This window comes from Macaca thibetana, chromosome 4, assembly GCF_024542745.1.
Source record: "Macaca thibetana thibetana isolate TM-01 chromosome 4, ASM2454274v1, whole genome shotgun sequence".
NCBI classification, from domain to species: domain Eukaryota; kingdom Metazoa; phylum Chordata; class Mammalia; order Primates; family Cercopithecidae; genus Macaca; species Macaca thibetana.
The window spans coordinates 156,497,514-156,521,700 of NC_065581.1; the positions used below are offsets into that span (position 1 = coordinate 156,497,514).

The following is a 24,187-nucleotide window of genomic DNA, read 5'->3' on the forward strand; positions in this document are numbered from 1 at the left end:
CCCCAAGTTGTATCACAGTTAACAAATAAGAGATAAACAAACCACCAGCTTTGGGGAGACCGTTTAACAGCCCCTCTAATGAGTACCCCCAAACTGGTAGGCAGAACTTCTAAGGGACGTCGACTCTGGAAATAAAAGTTTGCACACCAACAGGTAATTGTAGATCCCTTTTTAATGAAAAACCCAGTTGAGTCTAGTTCACTGAGGAAAACAGTCACTCTTTCTGCCCATAGTTTAAGACTGGCGTGGCTGCTTCCTGCTTCCACTATTAACCTCTGGAGCTGTTTTAAATCACAATAAACATTAAATAACGTTTTTAAAAAGGTGCCAAAAGACATTAGCCCATATCAGAGGTAGCCCTTCTAGGAGCTCTGTGAGGCCAGTTTTAATTTTAACCTCGTTTTATAGATAAGCAAACTGAAACTGAGAGATGAGCGACTTGACTCCAGGACACACAGCCATGAAAAAGGCAGCCGTCTGCTGCAAGTCCCACAGCTCCTCTGCCATCCCACAGGATCTCACTCAACTTGGAGTGGGCTGCAGGGGAGGCTTTTTTAATCCACAGCATCCTCAGAGCAGAGCCCCAGGGACAGTGTGCTGCAGTGGGCGGCTCATGTCCAACCGTGATGAACTCACCAGCTCTGGAAATCAAACATAAAGTGCTCTGCAGAGCTTTTAAAAGAAACCAGCATCTGGATTCAGCCTGAACTCTGACCTGTTAGTATGCAACTCCTCAAGTCTTAGGGTCTGTGTTTTTGTGGGACAGACCGTGTGATCATGGAACAGAAGCCCTGAATGCAGGGCTGTCCCAGAAAACCGGGCACATCAGTCCGCCACACCACATGCGCCTCTGCTCCAACCTTGTAAGGCAGACTTTGGCTCTACGACAAACTGTCGTCACCACTGCCACCACTTTGCCCACTAGGCCACGCATTCTTTAAGGGAGGGACCCTTTTTATCCACTTCTGCCCCCTGTGCCCAGCAGGTACTCAACAGATGAACTGTGCTTAACGATTTCAGGCGTTTCTTGAGCACTTCTATCAACACGGGTCTACCACTTTGCCGGGCAGCTAGCCCATGCATGGATATGGCTGAGAAACACGAGATATATGACAAGGTCATACAAAAAACTCAGCAAGAAAGGGAGGAAAAGGACAAAGAAGCCCTAGTCTCCAAGGGGGTGCTGACTCCTTTCAGCAAAACTCTAGGACAGGATTTCTTAAGGGGGTTCCTTAGAACACTGGTGCTATGGTTTCTTGAAGAAAAAGGATTTGATTCAAGATATCAAACACTTTAGGAAACACTGCATAACATATCCATCCCTAGAAGGTTCATAATGTGTATTAACCTTTAACGCTCTGAGAAGTTCTCTTGGAAATAATCCAATTTCTCTTTAACATGGTATTTCTTAAACTTATTTGACCACAAAATCCATTTTCTATTTCACACCTATGACTATCTTGAGGATCTAGTATTCCAAGAAACATTTTGAGAAACATTGACTTATAGGACCTCTAAATACTAATTTGCAAAACACATTTTAAATTCAATTTAGTTTCTGAAACTTTAAAATTCAAAACAATTTGGAGGACTGGGGAAAGCAATACTTTGAAATTCAATGAACACATCAGCAAAACCAGGGTGAAGCAGGTGGTGTCTCTTGCAAGGTGGAGAATCTCCATCTTAGGATGCAAGTCCAGTAAATATGTGTCTCCAAGCCAGGGAAGAGAAAGCAGTCTGCAAACATTCTCCCACTGGGCCCAAGGTCAAGGAGGACCTCCAGGAGGCAATCTCTCCAGCAACGGCAAAGAAGCGGGTCCCAGAAAGCCCCCTTCTCCCATCTCCAAATAGAAAGCTAAGCCTGTGAGAAGCACAGGTGGCCCCTGGGGGAAGACTACTGATAGAAAATGTTGTTTACAAGACGCTGCTAAGCATTATGAACACTCTAAGTTGTGAGAGTAATTCTGGTGATTTTCACCCTGTTTATTTATGTTCTACATGAGCTCTCTGGACAGAAGAAATTCCAGAAAGCTGTTTATAAACGCAACTGCTTGAAGGAGGAGCCACTCAGCCTCTGTCTCCATGCTGAGCAGACTGGCCAGAGGTGAAAACAGGTGCATTTTATAAAACCGACAAGCCCAGGAAGAGCAGCCTTCATGCTAAACGTCACTGCTTTCCAGGAAAAAATAGCGTATATAGCGAGTATACCAGCCTCTGCAAAGAAAACCCCTTTTTATGGCCATATCAATTTTCTCTTGCACTCACTGACACTAAAAAGATCCCCAAATTCTCTCCCTGAATGATAGTTCAGACTTTTGGCTTTTTTTAAAAGGTAAGAATAAAGATCCCTGAAGACACAGAATTCTTCATGCTAGCATACTATAACCAGACTACAGTCACAAGTACAAATAACAAGAGTATATTCTCCATGTAATTCATAACAGATTCATATTTATCAGATGTTACATTCCCTAAAACAGAAATATCTACATCAATCAAAAACACGATATAGCTAGTCTATATCACCTGTATTTGGTTAGAATTAGTCCTATCCCCAACATAAATTTTAAAGACATACTAGAATCACAGCATTCAAACATCAGTCAAACAAGCATCAAGTATTTACTCCTTTTGGGCAGTAGCCTACATGTAAATTCTAAACGGCTTCCAATACTGCAGCCTGCTGATGCCACACGAGTACATCACTATTTCTTTCCAGCTCCATATCATAACATAGACCTCACCAGGTCCATTCCACAGACAAAATGTTAGGGTTCAAGTTTAAAATTATACATACCATGCACCTTTAAAACTTGATGAGGCTGTCTTCTTTTGACAAATGAGAAACCTAATGTTCTACGAGATTGAGTGATGTGGCAGAGACAAGAAGAGAACCACCCGTCCCCTCTCCCTCTGGGCTTTTGCTGGTGGATGTTTCCCAGTCTTTATCATAAAGCACTTTAAATATTGGGCTGCTCCCTAATGGTGTCTCCAAATGTCAAAAGATGAAGATGAATGAAAGTCCGTGAATGCAGGCATCTTTGATATCAAATTAAGGTGAGATTGAAGCTGCTTTCCCTCAGAGAGGACACATGTCGAACTCAAGAGGGCTGACCGGAAACTTGAGCTTACAGCACCACACCAGCTCATGACCATCTCTGCCACCAACTGTAAACACGGGCACCAAGCTTTATGAACACCTGAGAGAACAAGTGCCCTTCACGACCCAGCAGCCAGCCCTCCAAAAAAAGCATGGCTATTTTTTCTTTTCCAGATAGACCTAAGGGTCAAAGGATTCTACACGTGGTCTAAAATGAATGACCTGTGTGAAACACCCAGCCCTCCAGAGAAGCATCTTGCCACAGCTCCTCAGCAAGACTGCCTGTCAACTGAGCAGACTGCTCCATCAACACAAGAAGGCTCAGACGCAGCATCACGTGACCTTCTGCGAGCAAGCCAGAAAGTCAGTCTGGAGAAACACTAAGAAAAAGTTCAACCAAGAAAGTTATTAGAGAGCAACTCTTGGGAAGCTGGGACAGTTAATTTGAGAAAAGTGGGGTATCAGAGTCTGACCTCAGCCCCATTCTGTGAATTGAGGAGAGTCTTCAATGAAGTGATAGTCACAGTTAAGTTTTAAAGTAAAAAATACACTTCAGGTTGCATGTGCTCCTGGCTGCTGAAATGAACAATGGATTCCAAGGCAAAAATGGAAATTCTAAACCAGAAACTAGATCCCCTCACAGCCCCCACTGCCCTTTGGACGGTTCTTTAAATGCTCTGTGGTCATGCTGAGCTAGTCTACTTTCAGGAAAATTTGGTGACTTTTCATTTTTAGCTGAAGAAGTATCTTCTCAAAACAACCTCCCCCAAAATATTCTGAGGCAAAGATGACACTAAGGCTCCATTAGGATATAATAATGAAATGCATTATCCTCAATGCAATAATTTATTATTATCATCAATAGTTCACCAGATAACCTTAAAAAATCTAAGTATTTAAATCTCCCTTAATTTTTTGTACAATCCTTTAGAATTACACACATACGAGAAAGATCTGCTGTTCAACCAACAGGGAAACCAACACTTGAAAAATTAGACAAAAACTGATGCCTTTTCTTCTGAACACATTTTTCCAATGAACTAGAAAGTGGTCTCCTTACAATCACACTCAAATTAAAATGTATTCGTGTCTTTAAAAGCCTATTTTTAAAGGAAGACAAACCATTTATTCTTTTAAAAGCCAAATATCTACATTTCTAAAGACAAACCTTCCATATTCTTCTCCTTAAAGGAAGACAAACTAGTCTTCTAAAGGCCAGATATCTACATTTCTAAAGTCAAATCTCCACCAGCCCAAGTTCTGGTATGGTACTGAACTGGCCGGCATGGAAGTACTGTCACCCTACTTAGCTTCCATTACAGTCTTTTCACCATCTCAAGGGGTATTAAATGACTGAAATCAGATACCTGAGTTCCATTAGGGGTCTCTTATGCCTGAGAAAGTTGAGAGGCTTTAGCATCACAACACTCTTAACATTCCCCATTCTGCAACTACCCATGAGCTGGAGTGAGCTCACCACAGGAGACCCTTGTAAGTCCTTCATCACAGCGGCGGAGGGTTAAACGAGGCTCAAGTTTTTACGGCTTTGAATTCCCTTGCTTTTTACACCACTTAAAGAAGGCTGTAAGTAGCTTGCTGAGACTGAAACAAAACAAAGCAAAAGGGCTGGGGCACAGAACAGAACCCGTTCACATCCGGGTGGCCAGTGGTGCAAACCTGTTGTAGAAGATCCCAGTGTTCATCTTACTTCTTGAAGAGGAGAGTTTTTAGGGAAAGCTTGTCTATTATCTGCTACTTTGACTCCAGTTCAGAGCACTCCCCGTCCCCCATTTTTTTTTAACCAGTTAGACAGAATAAGGAAGAACTACTATGGGGGTTCAAGTCATTTAAGAAATGAATCTAGCTCTGTAACCTTGGGCAAACTATTTAACCTCTCTGGGCTACCTGCTTGCCCATTTGTCAGTATACCTAGTTGCATGGTACATATTTCACCCCACTGCAGTTTTCAAAGCACTTTCACATGCTTTAGTGCATTTGATTCTTGTAATAACCCTGTGAAGTAATGGGGGCTATTATCCTCATTTTATAAAACTGGAATTTGAGACTCAAGAGGCCTAAGACACACCCACAGTGGTAGCAAGAAAGTGGTAGAAGTGGGCCTGAACCTCAATTCCTGATTTCAATCAAATGCTTTTCTTACCACATCACACTGCCTGATCTTTGTGGTTCCAAGAACATTAAAATGCCACAATTGAAAAATATCTCCATCGCCATTCACAACCTGTGTCACTCTATGTTTGGAAACTGCTGACATCATTTATAGTTTGGGGAACAAGCAAAAGAACACGAGTAAGTACTCCCTCACACAAACACTTGTGCTTTCAACTTAATTTCTTGGCTTTTTTCCAAGAGATAGGTTCTTGTTCTTACCGCCCAGGATGGAGTGCAGTGGCACGATCATGGCTCACTGCAGCCTCAAACTCCTGGGCTCAAGGGATTCTCCTGAGAAGCAGGGGCTACAAGTGTGTGCCACCATGCCCAGCTAATTTTTTAAGTTTTCTGTAGACATGGAGTCTTGTTATGTTGCCCATGTTGGTCTCTATGACTCCTGGCCTCAAGCAATTCCTGCTTCAGTCTCCCATAGTTTTGGGATTATAGGCATGAGATACTGTGCCTGGCCTCTTACTTTTTTAAAGGCTTAGCTCTTGAGTGCTAGCTAATAAAGATGCTTAGTACTTAGATAAAGATTAACAGATTTTGCTTGTTAGAAATATTCATATATGAAAGAGTCCAGAATACATATTCTGCAGGTAAATTAGAAGCACCTGCCAATCATTACAAGCAACCAAAGATGAAGAACCTGTAACACTGAAGATTGACAAAAGCAGTGATGGACCAGAGAGTCCTTCTAGGAAAGCCCTTTGGCTGGGGTCCTTGACCCTGAAGTATGACCATCCCTCTCCTTCTCTTCTATTCTCATCCGTCCATCAAGTAGGGCAACCTGTGTCACAGGCCAGTGAGGACAACTGGATGCAAAAAAGAATGTGATCTCTGAATGTGTATGTGTTCTCTTCACTAGCAGTAAATTTCTGAACTATCAGCAAACTGTGGGGAAGGGCACCTGACAGCCCTATCTGGTTTGCAGGTAAAACCCTGAGATGGAACTGGCTGGGAGCCATATTATGTGCACCACTGCTCCACGGTTCTCAATGTGGAATGAAGTTCAAAGTAAAGAGAAGACAGGCTCCCCCAGAGATCCCCCCTGATCCCCATATTGTTATTTTTACGCCATAGCATTGGGCACTGACCTGCTTTGCCCACTTCCCCTTCCTCAGTGATCCTTCAGCCTGGCACCCAGCTCTGAGATGAGGCCTGCTTAGCACCAGTGAAGTTCCCCACGTTCAAACCAACAACATTCTGTGTGGAGATGAGGGAATCAAAGTTAAAATCCAACCCATCAGCATCCATGAGTTCGCTACGGATAATGGACTCCATGTCACATTCCAAGCTCCCATTGAACATGTCCAGGTCCAAGTCGCTGGGGAACTTCTCATGGCCCATGACGGGCAGGTTTGCACTAGTTGAGTACAAGGAGGAGCCTGAGAGAGAGTCCGAGAGGGTTTGCATAGACTGGCTGACAGGAGACTGCTGCTGGTGTTTGGCTGACCCAAGGCTGCTGGACTCACTCAAGCCCATGTTGCTGACAGAATTCGACAAGGCACGGCTGCCACCAAGAGCGCCCTGGGTTTGGTGCTGGTGGTGGAGCAAGTTCTGATTGACCAAACTTCCCTGGTTAGGCTGGGCAGCAAAGGACATCATTGGGTCATTGCGAAGCATCACGTTCCGGCGGGAATTCTGGGCAGACACAGCGGTGCTGGCCTGAGACATCAAGGGGTCCGACTGTGTCATCATGACATCGCTGTGGCTAAGTGAGTCCGAAGTGAGCAGGTCCTGGAGTGTCTGGTTACCATAGTGTGACATGGAAGAGAAGGTAGCTGGCTTGTTCTCTTGGATGGTCTGCATGGGAGACTGGCGTAGGGAGTTCAGAGATGAAGGTCCAAACACCGTGCTGTTGAAGGAGCTGGTTGGGGAGCCCAGGCCCGAGCCCTTGGTGGTGTATGGGAAGCTAGAGCTCCGCTGCATAAGTCCCCCAGTGGGTGATGGCTGGGATGGCGGGAGCGTGATGTTATCCAGCAGGTCGTCCATGAGGTTCTCAGTCAGCCCATCATTCAGATTCATGGTGCCTGCCATATCAGTCAGCCGTGGCAGTTCCACCGTGCATGGCTTGTTCACTGAAGGTGACAGGCTGGCTGAGCTGCTGTAGAGCATGGGCGAGAGAGGTGCATCGTCGTCCTGGACTTCATCCAACTCTGTGCTTGCCATGATGGGCGACAGGCGGCCACTGACTGTGCTGGCGTTAGAATTGGTGCGTGAACGGAAGTCCGTCCACGCATCCAGCTCATCACTGCTGCGTGACGTGGGGCTGCCGGGCCACTTGGAGAGCTGGGAGGGACTGTCGTCAGCTGATTCAGGGGCTGTCTGCAGGGCTGCCTTCTTCTTGGCTGCGCGGCCACGGCTCTTGGTATACTTGTTGCTGTTGTCCATGGAGACAGCCCGCCGCCGGGGGGCTTTTCCGCTCTTCCCCCCATCCGGGTTGATGATCCACCAAGAGCTCTTGCCAGTTCCCTCATTCTGGACCCGCATGAATCGACTATGCAGCGACAGGTTGTGCCGGATGGAGTTCTGCAGGGAGAAGAGAAAACAGAGTATGAACCAGAATGGTCCAAAACAGAGCACCCAGATGATATAGTAACCCAAACTCCTCGTTTACTTTTTATTTTATTTTTTTGAGACAAGGTCTCACTCTGCTGCCCATGCTGGAATGCAGCGGTGCAGCCTCAACCTCCTGGGCTGAAGCGATCCCGAAGCACCTGTAACGAGGACGATAGGCGCACGCCACCACGCCTGGTTAATTTTTATATTTTTTGTTCAGATGGGGTTTTCCGTGTTACCCAGGCTGGTCTCAAACTCCTGGACGCAAGAGACCCTCCCACTTCGGCCTCCCAAAGTGCTAGGATTATAGGCATGAACCACCGTGCTGGCCAACTCCTCATTTTTTAAAGCTGCCTCAATTTCAAAGGTTAAAAAAAATCCAACCTAATTCAAAAAGACAAGTATCTGCACGACCCTCTTTGGGAATAAAATGACATGTTAAATGGCAGTTTTCACATCTAGGGGGCAGGGAGATGATTTCACGTCCAAGAGATGCTGGGAATAGATAAGCTCACTGATAGTAGTTTTCCCCAAATTCCTAGGTTTACTGGCCTTTCTGTAATTATACTGCCCATACTGAAGTTCACACTTGGAATTTACTACCACACTCCTCTGTCCCCTGCACTTTCCAACAAACTTCCCCTCCTCTCTAAGTGTAATTAATCACTTGGTTGGAGGGCTGCTTTATCTTCTCATGGTCCCCTCCTCCACTAGTATAGAGGCACGACATCTACCTTTTCTTAACTACTTCTATGAATTAAGAACTGATGAGAATTTTTACCAGACCTTTCTATGACTCCATCTCATCCTGCCAGATTTCACACCTTAGCATGTAACTCTTGCAGACACAAGAAGTGTAGAGCAGGATTTGCCAGGTTGATTAGAGAAGTAGGCAAGTCTCCCATTCAGAAGAATTCAAATACTATATAGATACTTGCCTGTCAAGTTAGTGTGGGCTGAGCATAGTAACTTCCTTAGAAAGAGTACAGTATGAAAAGGAGGGAAAAGAGCAACTTTAGAGTGGAGAAACTGACACACACTATTTCAGTCAGGTGATCAGGGTCAATATCTACAAGGAAAAGATGAGCTGATAATGTGTACCCTTGATATGACATGATGAGAATGGCACCTTCTGTGGTCTGCCTTCCAAAGCCCATAACCTCAGTCTAAGCATGAGAAAGACATCAGACAAATTTCAATTAAGGGACATTTACAAAATACCTATTCAGTACTTCTCAAAATGGTCACAGCCAAGAAGAGCCTAAGGAGCCTAAGGAGATATGATGGCTAAAGGTAATATGGTATGCTGGATGGAATCCTGGAACAAAAAAAGAACATTAGGTAAAAATGAAAGAAATCTGAAGAAAGTATGAACTTAATAATAATATATCCATATTGATTCATCAGTTGTGACAAATGTCACACACTATAAGATGTTAACCACAGAGGTAACTTGATATTGGGTGTATGGAAACTCTCTACTATCTGTGCAACTTTTCTATAAATTTAAAAGTATCCTAAAATAAAATATTTAATTAAAGAGTACTGCAAAATATCCTCAAAACTCTAGTGACTGCACCCATCTTGCAAGAATTCTCCTCCTGGCTTGGCAGATACACCCAGTTGACAGTGATGACCCAGATTCAGTCCTATCTTTGCCACTGACCAACCATGTGACCCTGAACAAATCTAATCTGTCTGCAACATTCAGTTCCCCACCTTCATTATGGCTATAATCATATCCAAACCATCTCTGACAGGGATGACATAAGGATGATACATGATAATATACTTCAGAAGCCAGTCATGCTGTGAAGTCAGGGTGTTCTTCCTGCTATTATAAAACACAGAGTCCATGGTGAAGGGAGTTCATGGCCTGCAGCAGGCTCATTCTAATCTGTAAAATGCCTCATGTGCAGTAAAAGGGAGGAGCTGATGAATCTGTATGTGCCACATCCAGAACAGTATCTGCAGGCCAGATGAGTTTTTATTTGCAAGTTAAAGATAAAATATATTGCCGGATGCAACTGTCCATATATTAAATATGGACAATCCTAAAAGTTATATATACATATTTGTTTAAATTGGCAATCACCAACTATATTTATGTAGAAGATACAAATACATGGTTCTGCCAGAATGTTCCTCCCTCAACCCACCCGAGACAGAGTCTTGCTCTGTCGCCCGGGCTGGAGTGCAATGGCTTGATCTCGGCCCACTGCAACCTCCGTCTCTGGGGTTCAAGCAATTCTCCCGCCTCAGCCTCCCAAGTAGCCGGGATTACAGGTGCGTGCCACCACACCCGGCTAATATTTGTATTTTTGTATTTTTTTTTTTTGAGATGGAGTCTCGCTCTGTTGCCCAGGCTGGAGTGCAGTGGCGCGATCTCAGCTCACTGCAAGCTCCGCCTCCCGGGTTCATGCCATTCTCCTGCCTCAGCCTCCCAGAGTAGCTGGGACTACAGGCGCACACGGCCATGCCCGGCTAATTTTTTGTATTTTTGTTTCACCATGTTGGCCAGGATGAGTCTCGATCTCCTGACCTTATAACCCGCCTGCCTTGGCCTTCCAAAGTGCTGGGATTACAGGCATGAGCCATCACGCCCGGCCTAATTTTTGTATTTTAACTGGAGACAGGGTTTCACTATGTTGGCCAGGCTGGTCTCAAACTCCCGACCTCAAGTGATCCGCCTGCCTCAGCCTCCCCAAGTGCTGGGATTGATTACAGGCATGAGCCACCGTGCCCAGCCCAGAATGTTTTAAAAACACAGAACGTCAGCAGGATTTTACCGTAAGTAAATAACCCAAAATACTGTTTCACATGTAGGAATGGCCTGTAGTTCAGGATAGGCAATAAGCATTAGCAATCATGGGTCATAAGTTGGCATTTCTACAACTGCATTTGAGAGAAGAACATAAGCAACATGCTGAGTATCTGATGAAGCAAATGTTGCCCAGGAGACTATATATCCTGATTCCTTTTACTTTTATGGTTTTTAAAAAGTATAATGGCATTTCTACTAACGGTCCAGATACTACACTTCTTTAAAAAGTAAAACAATTTCTCTGTGCAATAGGTATGAAGCATGCTCTCAACATGCACTCTGCAGGGTTCAGAACGCAGGCAAGTACAGGCGGATCTACAATTCAGGTGACTAGATACATTAAATAAAAACAAACTCAAACTTCGAAGTGAAAAAAACAGGGAGGTCCCGAGGCTATATAGAAATGTGGACACCTACCCTAAGTACTCCCACTCTGTCCAGCCCCCTCTGCGTTAGATTCTGGAAGGAGATCACACCAAATACACAGAATTAATTAGAATGACCAATCAAGTATTCAGCTATCCCCCCTTTAAAAAGCATTTAGGGAACAACATTTTAAAATGTACTTTAGCTTCACCAATTCCAACCCAACTGAGAAAAAGTGTGAAACATTTTACAGAACTGCAAAATGCCCCACATTTATTTTCTGATGGCCACCTATCACTACAATTCTAACCTCCAACGATGTATGCGTATAGTTTTATAAAATTAAAAGCTACACGGGGTTAAAATCTGGACACAGATATTAAGCTTCTATAAGGGCATGTGGTAAAAAGGGACTGGAACACCCACATCCAGGGCCATAACCACAGGGTGTTGGGGTGGGCAAGGACCATGGAGACTGCCCACCCACCCAAGTCCCTAATTGCAAGGATGAAGAAATGAGAGCCTGCCAGATTACAGCACTGTCAGTTACTGAGCCAGAGTGTTTTAGATTCATTGTCTCTAATTCTCATAATAAACCTACAAGAATTAGTACATCAGCGCCCTAATTTTAAATACGAAGACTCAGGCTGAGAGATATTAAATAACTTAATGCAAGGTCCCACAGCTAGTGTTCACGAGAGGCAAAACTGACACTGGGTTTCCTAAACTCCAATCCACTGCTTTTTCTACAACCCTTCATAGAGGCCTCTTACCAAATTATGCAGAAGTCACCATTTAATCTATTTGGGCTAACAGTTAAAGAGATTATCTAAAGAATCATTTAACATTTAAGAAAGAGGAGGAATATAAAGCACAATCTTATTATTTTGTTTATGAAATAGTTATGGGTATTTATTTGGTGGGTCCTTCCTTAAAAAAAAAAATTTTTTAAAGATTTTTAAAAACAAAGTCTGAGCCAGGCACAGTGCCTGATGCCTGTAATTCCAGCACCTTGGGACACTGAGGCAGACAGCTCGCTTGAGCTCAGGAGTTCAAGATCAGCCTGGGCAACATGGCAAAACCCTGTCTCTACAAAAGATACAAAAATTAGCTAGGTGTGGTGGCGTCTACCTGTAGTCACAGCTACTGGTGAGGCTGAGGTGGGAGGATCACTTGTGCCTGGCAGCCTGAGGCTGCAGTGAGCTGTGAATGCACCACTGCACTCCAGCCTGGGCCACAGAGCAAGCCCCTTCAAAAAAAAAAAAAAACCCAAAAAACAAACAAGAAAAGTCTTTCAGAAGAGGAAACCTCAAACTATGAGCTTACTCTATAGGACTTACTTGTCTTTCTTTAGTAAAGTGGCCATGATAGCATTCATTCTAAAGAAGACAGTGGTTACCATAGAAACCAATGTTGGCCAGGCGTGGTGGCTCACACCTGTAATCCTAGCACTTCGAGAGGCCAAGTGGGGGTGGATCACCTGAGGGCAGGAGTTTGAGACCAGACTGGCCAACGTGGCTAAACCCTATCTCTACTAAAAATACAAAAATTAGCCAGGCGTGGTGGTGCGTGGCTGTAATTCCAGCTACCTGGGAGGCTGAAGCAGGGGAACTGCTTGAACCTGGGAGGCGGAGGTTGGAGAGAGCTAAGATCGCACCACTGCACTCCAGCCTGGGTGACAGAGTGAGACTCTGTCTCAAAAAACACACACAAAAAAACACAACCCAACCCCCCGCCAATACCAATATTAACTACTCTTAGATTCTGAAACAAAGCCCAACTTATTAAATAGATGATTAGCTTCAATGGCCAATCTTTGCTTGACTCTCAGTTTAGAGGTTTCTTAGTCGCAGAATGCATTCCCTGGAGCCTATTACCTACAGAAAGTTCAGACAGGTTTTTCCAGTTACATTACTAAGTCAACACAAACAAAAACTGTGCCACCATCAGTCTCATAGTCCCCAATCTCAGCAGCCTTCGATTCATACAGGGTGGCCAGTCTTCCATCGACAAAATCCACAATCTGAAAGTACAGCGTTGACAAAGGCCAACAAATATGGATCATCTGTCCATTTCTAGTTCAAATGCCCAGTCACCCCTCAAAGTCAGATGTCAGAAATGCATTCTACTGTTTTCCTCACAGGTCATGATTCCAATTATAGTTATCCTTTGTTATACACATGGGACTGGTTCCAGGACCATCTGCATATAACTAAACCTGTGCATACTCTATAGTCAGCCCCGCAGAAGAGACTCACTTATAAGACACAACTCCCCCAGGCCCTCATATGGGTTTCACATGCCGGGAATGCTGTGTTTGGTTGAAAAAGAGCTCTGTGTAAGTGGACCTGTGCAATTCGAACCTGCATTGTTCAAGGCTCAACTGTACTAACTTCTCTATTTAAATGTTGGTAAAGCAGGAAAGGTAAATAAATAGATGCCAGATAAAATACCAGAACTCCAATGTTTCCCCACTTCTTCCCTGAAATCAAAAATTAATGGTGATGCGATTTCTGTAAGATTTCAAATGTCCCTCCTGCCACCTCAATCCCAGGAAAACTATCATTACAAATGTTCTATGGTTTTTCACTAATTCATATTATCACCTTACCAAATACTAAATTTCTACGATTTTACATTACTTTTGGGATTGGGAGCCGAAGATAAAAAAGGAGTGGTCTGACAGAACAAGAATGATTTTTCTAATCACTTCTAAATACACATTTTGCTATACCCTTTGAGGCAGGCCAATGGTAACCTGCTGAAGAACTAGGGATGTGCCTTCCTTAAGGCTAAGATAGTAAGGTACATAATAACCAAGACACCTACTGCTAGAGCTCAGGCCACTGTCACAGTTACTCACTAAAGAGGCTAAGAAGCTACTGTGACCCCAAAACCCAAAATCATGTGATTTAAATCCAGTACTTTGAGATCAAGATTTTGATAAAATTACAAGAAAGAAACATCTCTAGGAAAAGACTTCAGCTTCAGGGACAAAAGTACCAGCTTGCCCCCAACGTGGGCCTAAAGGTTTAAAGAGCCCTTGAAACAACTCTATCACAACATGTCTAAAGAGAGTGCAGTGGTAAGAATACTCTTCATTTCATTTTTATGTCCATCTTCTCTTTTACTAAACGATTTACACTGAAGGAAGCCCTGCACTGGGGCAGAAACCCATTAGGTGTAATCAGTTACAGAACTGGCAGTCAGTGGCATAACCCTTCCAGGAGGCAGGTGCGGTAGGTGTGTGAAGGAGGCAGCATGATGGAATTCACATTTCACAGTCCTGCTGCCTAGAGATTCCTTTGTTTGGTCCACCTTGAAGAAATCAGCATAAAGATGACTGCGCCTAGCAGAATCTGGCAATTATTTTTCTTGTTATAATGAAGACCATTTTCTAATACAAGATACAATTATTGCTAATACTGAAGTATCCATGATCTCTAATACATGCTAACTGGTGGCGAAGACACATGGACCCCGAACAGATTAGATTAGGTGTCAGAGAGAAGCTTCCTGAAATGAAAAGTATTCCACCAATAATTTATAAAGGGGATAATTCCCACAGGCAGGATAAAAACATTCTTTGACTATCTCTTGGATCTTTGGGAAGATTAAATAAAGCTCTGCATGCAAACTACTCAGCGAAGTGCCAAGTACAAAAGCAGCTCCCAACAACTGTTAGATCCCACACGGAAGCAGTGACATCATAAATGTTAACTTACTGTTTTCCGAGCATCATATACTTTAAGCCAAAAGGTTCCAGGGCAGCCCCTTCCAGGAAAGGATTTCGAACTTTTAAAAAGTATTTCAGAGGTGCCGTGCCAGTCAGAAGTAACTGGTAATTTCTTAAATGTTGTCCCCTACGTCCGCTTCAGCCCTTCCAAACCATGTTTACCTTGTGGAGACTGTCCACTCACCCAGACACCAGCTGCATGTGCTTCCCCTGGAACACAGGGACGTTTTTGTCTGGAAGCAACATGTGGTATCAATTTATCTTTCTCAGCAATGGCAACAAGAAATCTGCTCACTTTAAAAATAAAAAGTGAGTTGTGTAATTTAACTCTTAAAAGCCCCTGCTTTTTTTTTTTTTAAAGACAACCCCCTCTCCTCTCTCTTTTTTTTGAGGTGAGGTGGGGTGGGAGGAGGACTGTCCAGAGCAGCAAAATGAGTTATGGTCATCTCCAAAGCCAGGCCCACTACCTCCCCCCAGGCCGACTGCAGGCGTCTCCTGGTCCTTACAAGGAATTTCAGGGGAAAGCACTGGAAAGGACTGTCTTTTAATTCAGTGCTCACCCACTTTGTGTACAGGACCAGCATTTCAAATGGGTCTCACTGCTTGACTTGTGGGCACTGACAATTCAGAATGAGGCTGCCAAATGCCTGAATTCTAACACATGCATCTGCTGAACCACAGATGACAAAGGCTTTGTGAACAGCCCAATGGAACGACGAGTCACAGGAAGACCCATAGGTCTGTGTGCCACAGGAGAGCACTACAAACAGAGAGCTTCAGGAGCAGGCCCGGGTGGGCGCCTTCAGTGTATAACGACAGGCTCTTTCAAGGAAGAGGCCCTCAACTTCCCTTCAGTAGCACTTCTTCACCCTGCCTATTAGAATCACCTGGGGAGACTTTAAACACATCCCAGTCTCAGAGGTTTTGATTCAATAGATGGGGTAAGGTCTGGATATAGGTACATTTTTAAAGCTCCCTAGATTATTCTAATGTGCAATTAGGGCCAAGAACCATTGGCCTTTCCCCCTTATATTTCCATTGACTGAGGATCTGATTCCAATCTAATGATTCCCAGTCTCCTTAGATCTGGTAACACAGCACAGTAATGTCCTTTAAGTTCAAGTTTCCACCATTGAGAAGATAAGGATGAGAGCTGGGATGAGAGATTAAAGCTGTGATTTTATGTGCAGAATAAGAGCTACAGCAATTTTATTTTATTTTATTTTAGGTAACTGAGGTCCAGATCTGCTTTTCTTTTGAAAATCATGAGGTGAGGGGAAAGGTCCTTGACCTTACCCTGCTTTGGGGACAGCCATCTCATTCTGCTCTGTGATGCTTCTCCACCCAGCATGCATAGGCATGGAGAGAAAGAAGGCATGTGGACTTTCACAAAACTAGGAATTGATGTAGCTGAAGAAGGAAGGAATGGAACACTAACTGATCCTTGTAATTTTCTTAGATATTGCTAGAATCTAGTTTTAAGCTGCCTACTCCCTTCTGCTAGATTTTTATCTACTTTGGGACTAAGATGTTGTTCAAAAGCAGGTACAGAAGGTATGACAGCATAAAAATGTATCTGAAATCAAATAGAGTTATTTATAATACCAGCTATAATGGCCAAAACCAAATCTTTCAGACTGAGAAGAAAACATAAACTTTCATATAAAAGATTGCACAAACAACCTGATATGTATATCTAGCTCCACTCTACTCTTGCCTAAAACTTAAAAGTTTAAACCATTAAGGAACTTAAAAAAAAAAAAAAAGATGATGCTCTAAAGTAAACATTGTTGGGAACTTGGCTGAATAATTAAATTTCCAGTTAGAAACAAGATTTCCCGTTAAACTGCTGACGATAACCCTCTACCCACAGAGATGGCCTTTGGAAACTAACATTTAAGTTTTCAAGTAGCAAGCAAGTGACAGGTTCTGGTCCCTCATAAGAAAGAATAAAATAATCAACTGGTGATCAGAATAATGAATCAATTTTCTATCCAAACAAGTGAGACATACGAGGCTTTCCCAAGGGGAGAAAGGGCTGGGTACACAATTTATCCTGCCCCCAACTGAAAAAGAAATCCTAGATAGGAAGAAAGTTCTCTTACATAGCATGAAAGATGACTACCACTATACCCCGCACACAGTTCTGTTGGGTTTTCTAGGGTGGATTTTATTTTCATATTAATTATTTATTTTTTTTTTTCTTTTAGTAATCTTCTTTTCAAGCTCCTCCACAGCTGTTTCTGCTCTTGGAGGGCAAGAGGGAACATTCCATTCCTCACAGCCAAACCTGCACTTCCGGCACACAGAGAACCCTGGCAGTCTTGCAACCTCTGCCCACACCCAGTCCCTGCAGCATCCTGCCCCTCCCCACAAACTCTCCTATTTCCAGCCCCAGGTCCCTCTCCCCATAGACTGAGAAGCAGCACCTAAAGGCGTGCAGTCAGCGAGATGACAGTCCCAGAAAGTAGGTTAAAGCTGCAGCATTTGGATGCCCCTGTTCTCTTTCTCCAAGCTTTTCCTGTGATGTTATCGAATCTGTTTCCCCTTCCCACAAGGTGCTCAGCAAACACATGCTACTGTAATTCTCTTTGAAAACCATGCTCAAATTAGCCACACAAAATGGTTGCCCCAAAGAGTTAACAGCCATGAAGTTACAAAAGCCATGAAGTGGAGCAGAAATACTTTGATTATTAATGTTCACTTAGCTTAAACAAAATAAGGCCGCACCTTTTTCCGGTTTGTAAACTTACTGTGTGTGGACATTGAATAAAAAGGGCATAGGAAACATGCATCCAGAACTCAGGAGCACATCCAGGAGTTTAGCATCACTTTCATGACATATGACAAGCAATCAGGGCAGGAAGCTCAGTAAAAATGCAATAGTTGGGGAACATGGAGAGGGCCAGGAAACCCCCCTTCTATGAAACAGGCAGCCCCAACTTCACAGTCGCGGACCCTGAGGACCAAAGAGGCACAGGGCTACACCTGAATCCAATCAGCTCCTAAGTGTCAACAGAGCAGAGACAGACTCACATCACCTGGCCTTGAGGTGTAAACCACCACCCAGAAAGAGAACGTTAGTACCAATGTCTGGATCAGCACACTAACAGCAAAGATAAAATGCAGGGTGCAGTCTGGCTCTTTAAACCAGAGACCATGTCTTATTATAGCTTTAGCACCCAGCAGAGGGCCTGGTACATAGCAGGGGCTCAAAAAATAGTATTTGTTTAACCACTGAATTAATGGGAAGGGGGCAGGAGCCACAAAATAGACCTGAATTCTACTTTAACATGAGATGTGATAAAACATGAGACCAAAGAATGTCCTACACGAGTGAAGATGGAAGTAAGCTTCCATTGTAAATAAAGTGTGAAGTAGCATCTAGGTTGTTCTCAGGTTGAAAAGTCTCATCATAGGTATTAACTTCAATTATACAGCCCAATTTCCAAAAACCTGAAAATATATACCAACAAGTAGGCTTTAAGGTCTCTAGAATAAGAGATGGAAAGAAGGGCAAACTGATAGGGTGTGTGCTGCTCGGTGGAGCAAGGCCTTAGCAGGCATTTCAGGTCCATCCACGGTGAAGAGCCGGCTCTCCACCTGTCATGGGATGCCATGGAGCCCCCATTACTTGGTAATTCAGTTGGCTCAGAGTCCCAGGCCACTCAAAACCACAGATAACACATTCTGGTTCTAAAGTCTCCTCTACACAAGCACCTAGGTAACAAGAGAAACCCCAAATCAAGTCTACTTCACCTACAGTCTGAAGGAAATTCATGTATGTGGTGCCTACTAGGGCCAATGCTCTGTGCTTGACAAATCTGATCTTATTTTCACAACAAGCCTGTCAGGTATAAACTGAGGTGCAGAAAGGTTAAGCAATTTGTCTAGTGGTTGGTGGTGCTAGAAATCAAGCCGGAGGCTAACTTCAAAAGTGAAGCTCTCACCACTGCACTGTGTGTTTCCTTCTGAAGTCACCAAACTGACCAAGGAGGGAAGCACCATTAACAAGTGACCAAGGAATAAGAAGTTTTAAAGACTGCAAAATCTGTGTGATTCAATTAAATGTTCAGCATGTGGTCCCTAGGTTTATGAAAGGGATGGAAAATGTGGAAAAATGATAAGACGTGAAGCAAGCCTTGCTGGAGCCAGATCTGCCCATCTGCTAAAACTAATTTTTTAGAAATGACACTTTTTCTCAGACAGACCTCCAAGGAACATTACTATCATGTCCTAACCTAAACTGGGATCACTATTTTGGGGAATGCCCAAATATTACTATAGCCATAAACTGGACTTCTACATATTCAGGCTTTCCTCGGTGGCACATCTGGAAGCTTCTGTGTTCTGGGAGAATTAGCCTGTGACTATGTCAAGCCAGTATTACCTGGCTGTCCCTGGCAGGCCTATTCAGGCCCTAAAACAGCTGGCACCATGTTATGGATCCTCAAGCCAGAAACATCAAGCAAATGTCTGCTAGTGCCCGACCCTTGCTATTATGAGGCTTAATCTGAAACAGGGACTCAGCTCTATACTATTTAAAACATGTAATTAGTTTATTATTGAGCCAGAAAAGATGAGCTTGCTCTAAAACTATGTGAATCTTAAAATATGATGCCTTTTGCCTGCCAACTGACAACATGATTAGGATACTTCTGTTTAACCTCAATCAAAAACTCTGGTAGAAAACTGCTTTAAGGTTACATATGCCTACTATTTTATTATTTGTCTTCTGGCATCAAAACCTGCAGAAACAAATCACTGACAATGCAAGCACATTACAGGGATGGATGTGGAGGTGCTGAGTGGGTGAGTTAAACAGCTTGAGAGTTTGACATCTGAAATCCAGGAAAACTGCTTTTCTGTTCTTCGTTTACAATCCCTTCCTTCACATGAAATTTACTGGCTTTAGCGTCACACATACAAACACAACTGTTTCTAGCTCTTCAGATGTTATGGCTCAGAAAAACCGTTCCTTTTTGTCTTGTTATTTCAAGAGCAACTGATTTCTTTTTGGTAGCTCTGAAATATATGCCAGTGTGTGGGCACAGTCACACAGCTACGCACAGGCCCACACCCTGGAAAGATTGGAAGGAGTGGAGACACATTTTTCAGCTAGGAAAGGAAAAAGTTTCGGCTAGTATTTATAAAACAGACAAGTGTGCATGCATTTGGAAGCAGGCTATCTTCCAAGTGTCAATGTTAATTATCCTAATAGTCACTGTAAATCAAGGTGTTACCAGTGAGAGAAGCAGAGAAAGTAAGTAAATGCTACACAACAATTGTTTTGTTTGGCTACTGCAAACAAAACAATTGATGTATTTTTTCTGTATGGAAATAAAGAGCACAACACAGTCAATTCTATAAAATGACTTGGGCTAATAGTACCTATTAGCCCTCCACACCTCACTGAAGTTCAGCTCTAAGGAGCCTCCTGAGGAACTGCCTTCTCTAACCTATAACCTCATTTGCATATGCAGTATTTCACCGTACTGGTTTTGCAAGATTTTTTTTCTTGTTCAAAACCACAGGATGCAAAAGTGGCTGATGACCAATATAATGATATTGTGAAATGCTGACCAAGTCAACCATTTATTCCACGACACTCCTGGGTGCTAATTACACACACAGATGAGCATCAGAAAGCTCAAAAGTTCAAAAAAAAAGATCAAAGAAAGAAAGGACATTTCCAGTAACTAAAGAACCAGGCACTGATTGTATTTTTCTGAAAAAGCATCCACTGAGCCACTCAGATACCCATGTATTCTAACTTTAAATCTGGGGTGTTTCCAAGTGTGTAAGTTAATTATTAGTACTACCCTCAAACTATGATGAATGAAGCAGATTGAATGCACATGAGATAAAATCGTAGTTTTTCTAAAGGCCGTAACAGAAATGCAGTATTTTATGTACCAGGCTCTAATCTACTTCATGTACATGCGAGGTAAACTTGAAAGCACTTAAGAAACTGGAAATACAAGCATCAGTAGTGTAATATCTATCACCCAAACGGCAGGAGAAATAGTATTAAATGGCAAGGACAGTCATACATGAGACTATAAAAGCTGAACACATAGTAGAAATAGAAAATTCCTATAACTGGGTGGTGCCTCAGGTGCTAAAAGAATGTAGGAAACAGTTCTTTTAGACCCTGCTTGTGGCAGAGGTGGCTGGAGGAGACAGAAGAGCCTAAGAGGGAGGGGTCAGAATATGATGGAGAGTTGGAGGGTGAGCCCACTCCTCAACCAGCACGTGTCCCTGTGCTCCAGGGCTCACTGGTCCTCCCCATACTAGCCGTCAGTGATTCTAATGGCATTCCTGAGGATGCAGGACCCCTGACCTTATAACTACCTCCTTGGTTAAGACTGAGTTGGCAGGGTCAGCCCTTGGATTATCTCCCCGAACATTGTGGAACCCTTTAACTTGGTCCTCCTGAAATTTCCAGCCCTTTCCCTTTAGTAAGGTTTTTCACTTGCTAATGGGAACGGTGTGTGGGCTCATAACAGGAACAGGTACTAGGTCTTTCCCTAAGGATTAACAAATCATTAAATATACAGGGGCCACTGAGAGTAATCCCTTCACATCAAGACAAGGGAGGAAAAATATGAATAAATAGATGTTTCTTGAGTCATTTTCAGGTTCAAAGTAACACACAACGAACGTCAAGTAACACACAACTCTCTGAGGCATTATGTGGAATGACAGTACCCTATATTAGCTGTTTCTCTAGACACAAGTTCATTGGATCCTTTCAAACAGCTACAACCTAAGGAGTTTTCTGAAGAAAGGCAGCTGAGTCCTGGTATTAATTTGTGGATGGAAAGGGAAGTAGGGGCCGAGCACAGTGGCTCACACCTGTAATCCCAGCACTTTAGGAGGCAGAGGCAGGCAAATGACTTGAGCCTGGGAAGTGGAGGTTATCATGAGCCAAGATCACGTCACTGCATTCCAGCTTGGGCAACACAGTGAGACCCCCATCTCAAAAAAAAAAAAAAAAAGCTGAGGGTGATGGTGAAGTAGGGGTATCAGCTACTTGTAAGGTTAACAAATCCGTATTTGGAGAACAAATTGCCAGGGGTTTCTTGTGTTACTGAATGTCTTTGCTTTGTCAAGCAAAGTACTAAGGGGTCTTTGTTCCAGACTATCTTTCAAGGTAGGGCTATCTTTCATCTGCACAGTGAGCAGCCTTGAAAGGTAGTCATAGTGTCTCCCTCCAGAGCAAAGGGCAGACATACTTCTTGCCTATTACAAATGATTTAGGATCACTAAACTCAAGGTTCCTGCACAACCCTACACGTGCAGCCATCAACCTGGGCCTATCTATGTCAACCCTGTGGGATTTGGGGGCAAGGAAGAACCAATGCAAAATAATCTATTGCTCACGCTGGCTGCTCTGCCATGAGAGAATAACAGATCCCTTTGCCTCTGACCCAAGAGTCTGGCGTCTCATAGGGGCAAATCTGAGACACTTGTAGTCCTTTTTTTTTTTTTAAGGGATAGACAGGTTCCCACTCTATCACCCAGGCTGGAATGCACTGGAGTGCAGTGGTATAACCATAGTTCATTGCAGCCTTGAGCTTCTGGGCTCAAGTGATCCTCCTACCTCAAGCTTCCTGAGAAGCTGGAACCAGAGGTGTGCACCACCACACTTGACTAATTTTTTATTTTTTTGTAGAGATGGGGTCTCACTATGTTGTCCAAGCTAGTCTCAAACTCCTAGCCTCAAGCAAACCTCCCACCTAAGCCTTGCAAAATGCTGGGACTACAGATGTGAGCCACTGTGCCTGGCCACTTTGCCATTCTTCACAGTCCACTGCTTTAGCTTGTGAACTGATTATTTCCTTAACCACGAAAGATAAAATTGGGCAATGATCATCTCTAGCCATCTTTCTTCTCTTCTCCTATATAAAATAAGAAGGAATATAAGATAATAGGATGAGAAAGGAAAACCAAGAGAGGCAGACACACATGGCTCCGGCACTTTGAATGCTCTGACCTGACTCTGCCAACGACCCTTAGGGCTTTATGACAATAAACCATTAATCAAAGGGAATAGGGGTGAGAAGATCCCCAGAGAGTCACTTTCAGTGTTTCATTTGCATCAGTCACCATCTTTTTCAGCTGTTACTCAACGTTGCGGTTTGCTTCTGGGGAATAGAGCTAAGTGCGCAGCAGGTTTAGGTTTATTTCTTTTCACCTTCCTCTTCCACCAATACAAGAACAGACACCTTATGTCCATTCCTATCCCCATCTCCCTGACAACTGGGCTGCCTCATCTCAAGGCAATTCTAACAGTACTGAGTTTCTGCGGGGTCCTGACAGAGTCTATTATGGAGCCCTGGGCCGGGAAGCATTTCTCCTCAGTTCCTTGTCTATGGATGGCCCTCAATTTAACCTTGGCAGAGGTGCTTCCAGGTCTCCCCCTGGCCACAGTGACTTTGCTGTTGTAAAGTGTCATGCATGTAGATACCTAGGATTCCCTCCTCTTTCCACTTAGCTCTCCCACATAAATTTTCTTCTTTCTTCTGACAGTATTTAGCAGCTTTACATCTCTATGAAGGAAAATGGACTAGGCATTGCCTGTGAACCAACAGCAAACATACACAATAGACATTTATAGACTCTCTCCAAGTTTCCCAAAAAAAGAGTTAATTTTCTAACTTATTAATGATGAGCCAGGAGGCTTTATCATGAAATACAGAAACTTTATGACATTTCATTTGCCATAGTTTTGTACACAAGAAATTGGTATTTTCTTTTCCCTCCCCTTTCCTCTTGTATAACCTATTTCAATTTCGGCAAAAGGAGGGATATATTTACTATGGTGTTCACGTGCATCTACATGTCTAGTACCTCTGAAATGATACTGGATTGTTGCCACATGGCCAAATAATGTGCTCTTTGATAATTATCAATTAGGATGCTATAAAATGGGCCAGTAGTTCCACTCTGCTCACACTGTGTGGTGTTTTGGCCACCAAACACAAGCCTTCTTTGGTTTCTCCCTACATCAATCAGAAAATTCTGTTAATTTGCTGTGATGCTATTTGTGGACATGCATGAAAAAGAATGCAGGCATCCCGGAGTAAATTAGGGTCAACTCACTCCACTCAGGCAGCAGGACACCAGCACAGCACTCCAGCTACAACAAACATTATACAGGGACCCCAGTTTGTGCTGAGTGGAAAGGCCTGCAGAAATAAGGAACTATTAGCAACAACTTGCAAGTAATCAATTTTTAACGCTTCCAGTCTAGGGTAGCTGCCAAAGAATTTGGCCAAAGCCATCATTTTAAAAACACCAATTTAAGCTACAATGAGGTATTCTTGCTATAGTAAACAGGTTTTAGTTTGTTTGTCGAAATCCATATATTTTAGGTTTAAAAATCCATATATTTTAAAAAATCCATATATTTGAGGTTTAG

The 24,187-nt window shown here is 43.3% G+C and overlaps 2 protein-coding genes across 24 annotated transcripts in view; one reads left to right on the plus strand and one right to left on the minus strand.

The window, feature by feature from the left end:
- The window catches only part of SNX3 (sorting nexin 3), a 1,122,685-nt gene that overhangs the window by 678,361 nt on the left and 420,137 nt on the right, over positions 1–24,187 (plus strand). The window lies entirely within an intron of this gene.
- Positions 1–24,187, minus strand: part of FOXO3 (forkhead box O3) — a 125,640-nt gene that overhangs the window by 13,325 nt on the left and 88,128 nt on the right. The window contains exon 3 of the mRNA XM_050789135.1: positions 6,370–7,804. Coding sequence (XP_050645092.1) covers positions 6,404–7,804 — 1,401 coding nt within the window. The 3' untranslated portion in view covers positions 6,370–6,403. The remainder of the gene's footprint in view (positions 1–6,369; positions 7,805–24,187) is intronic.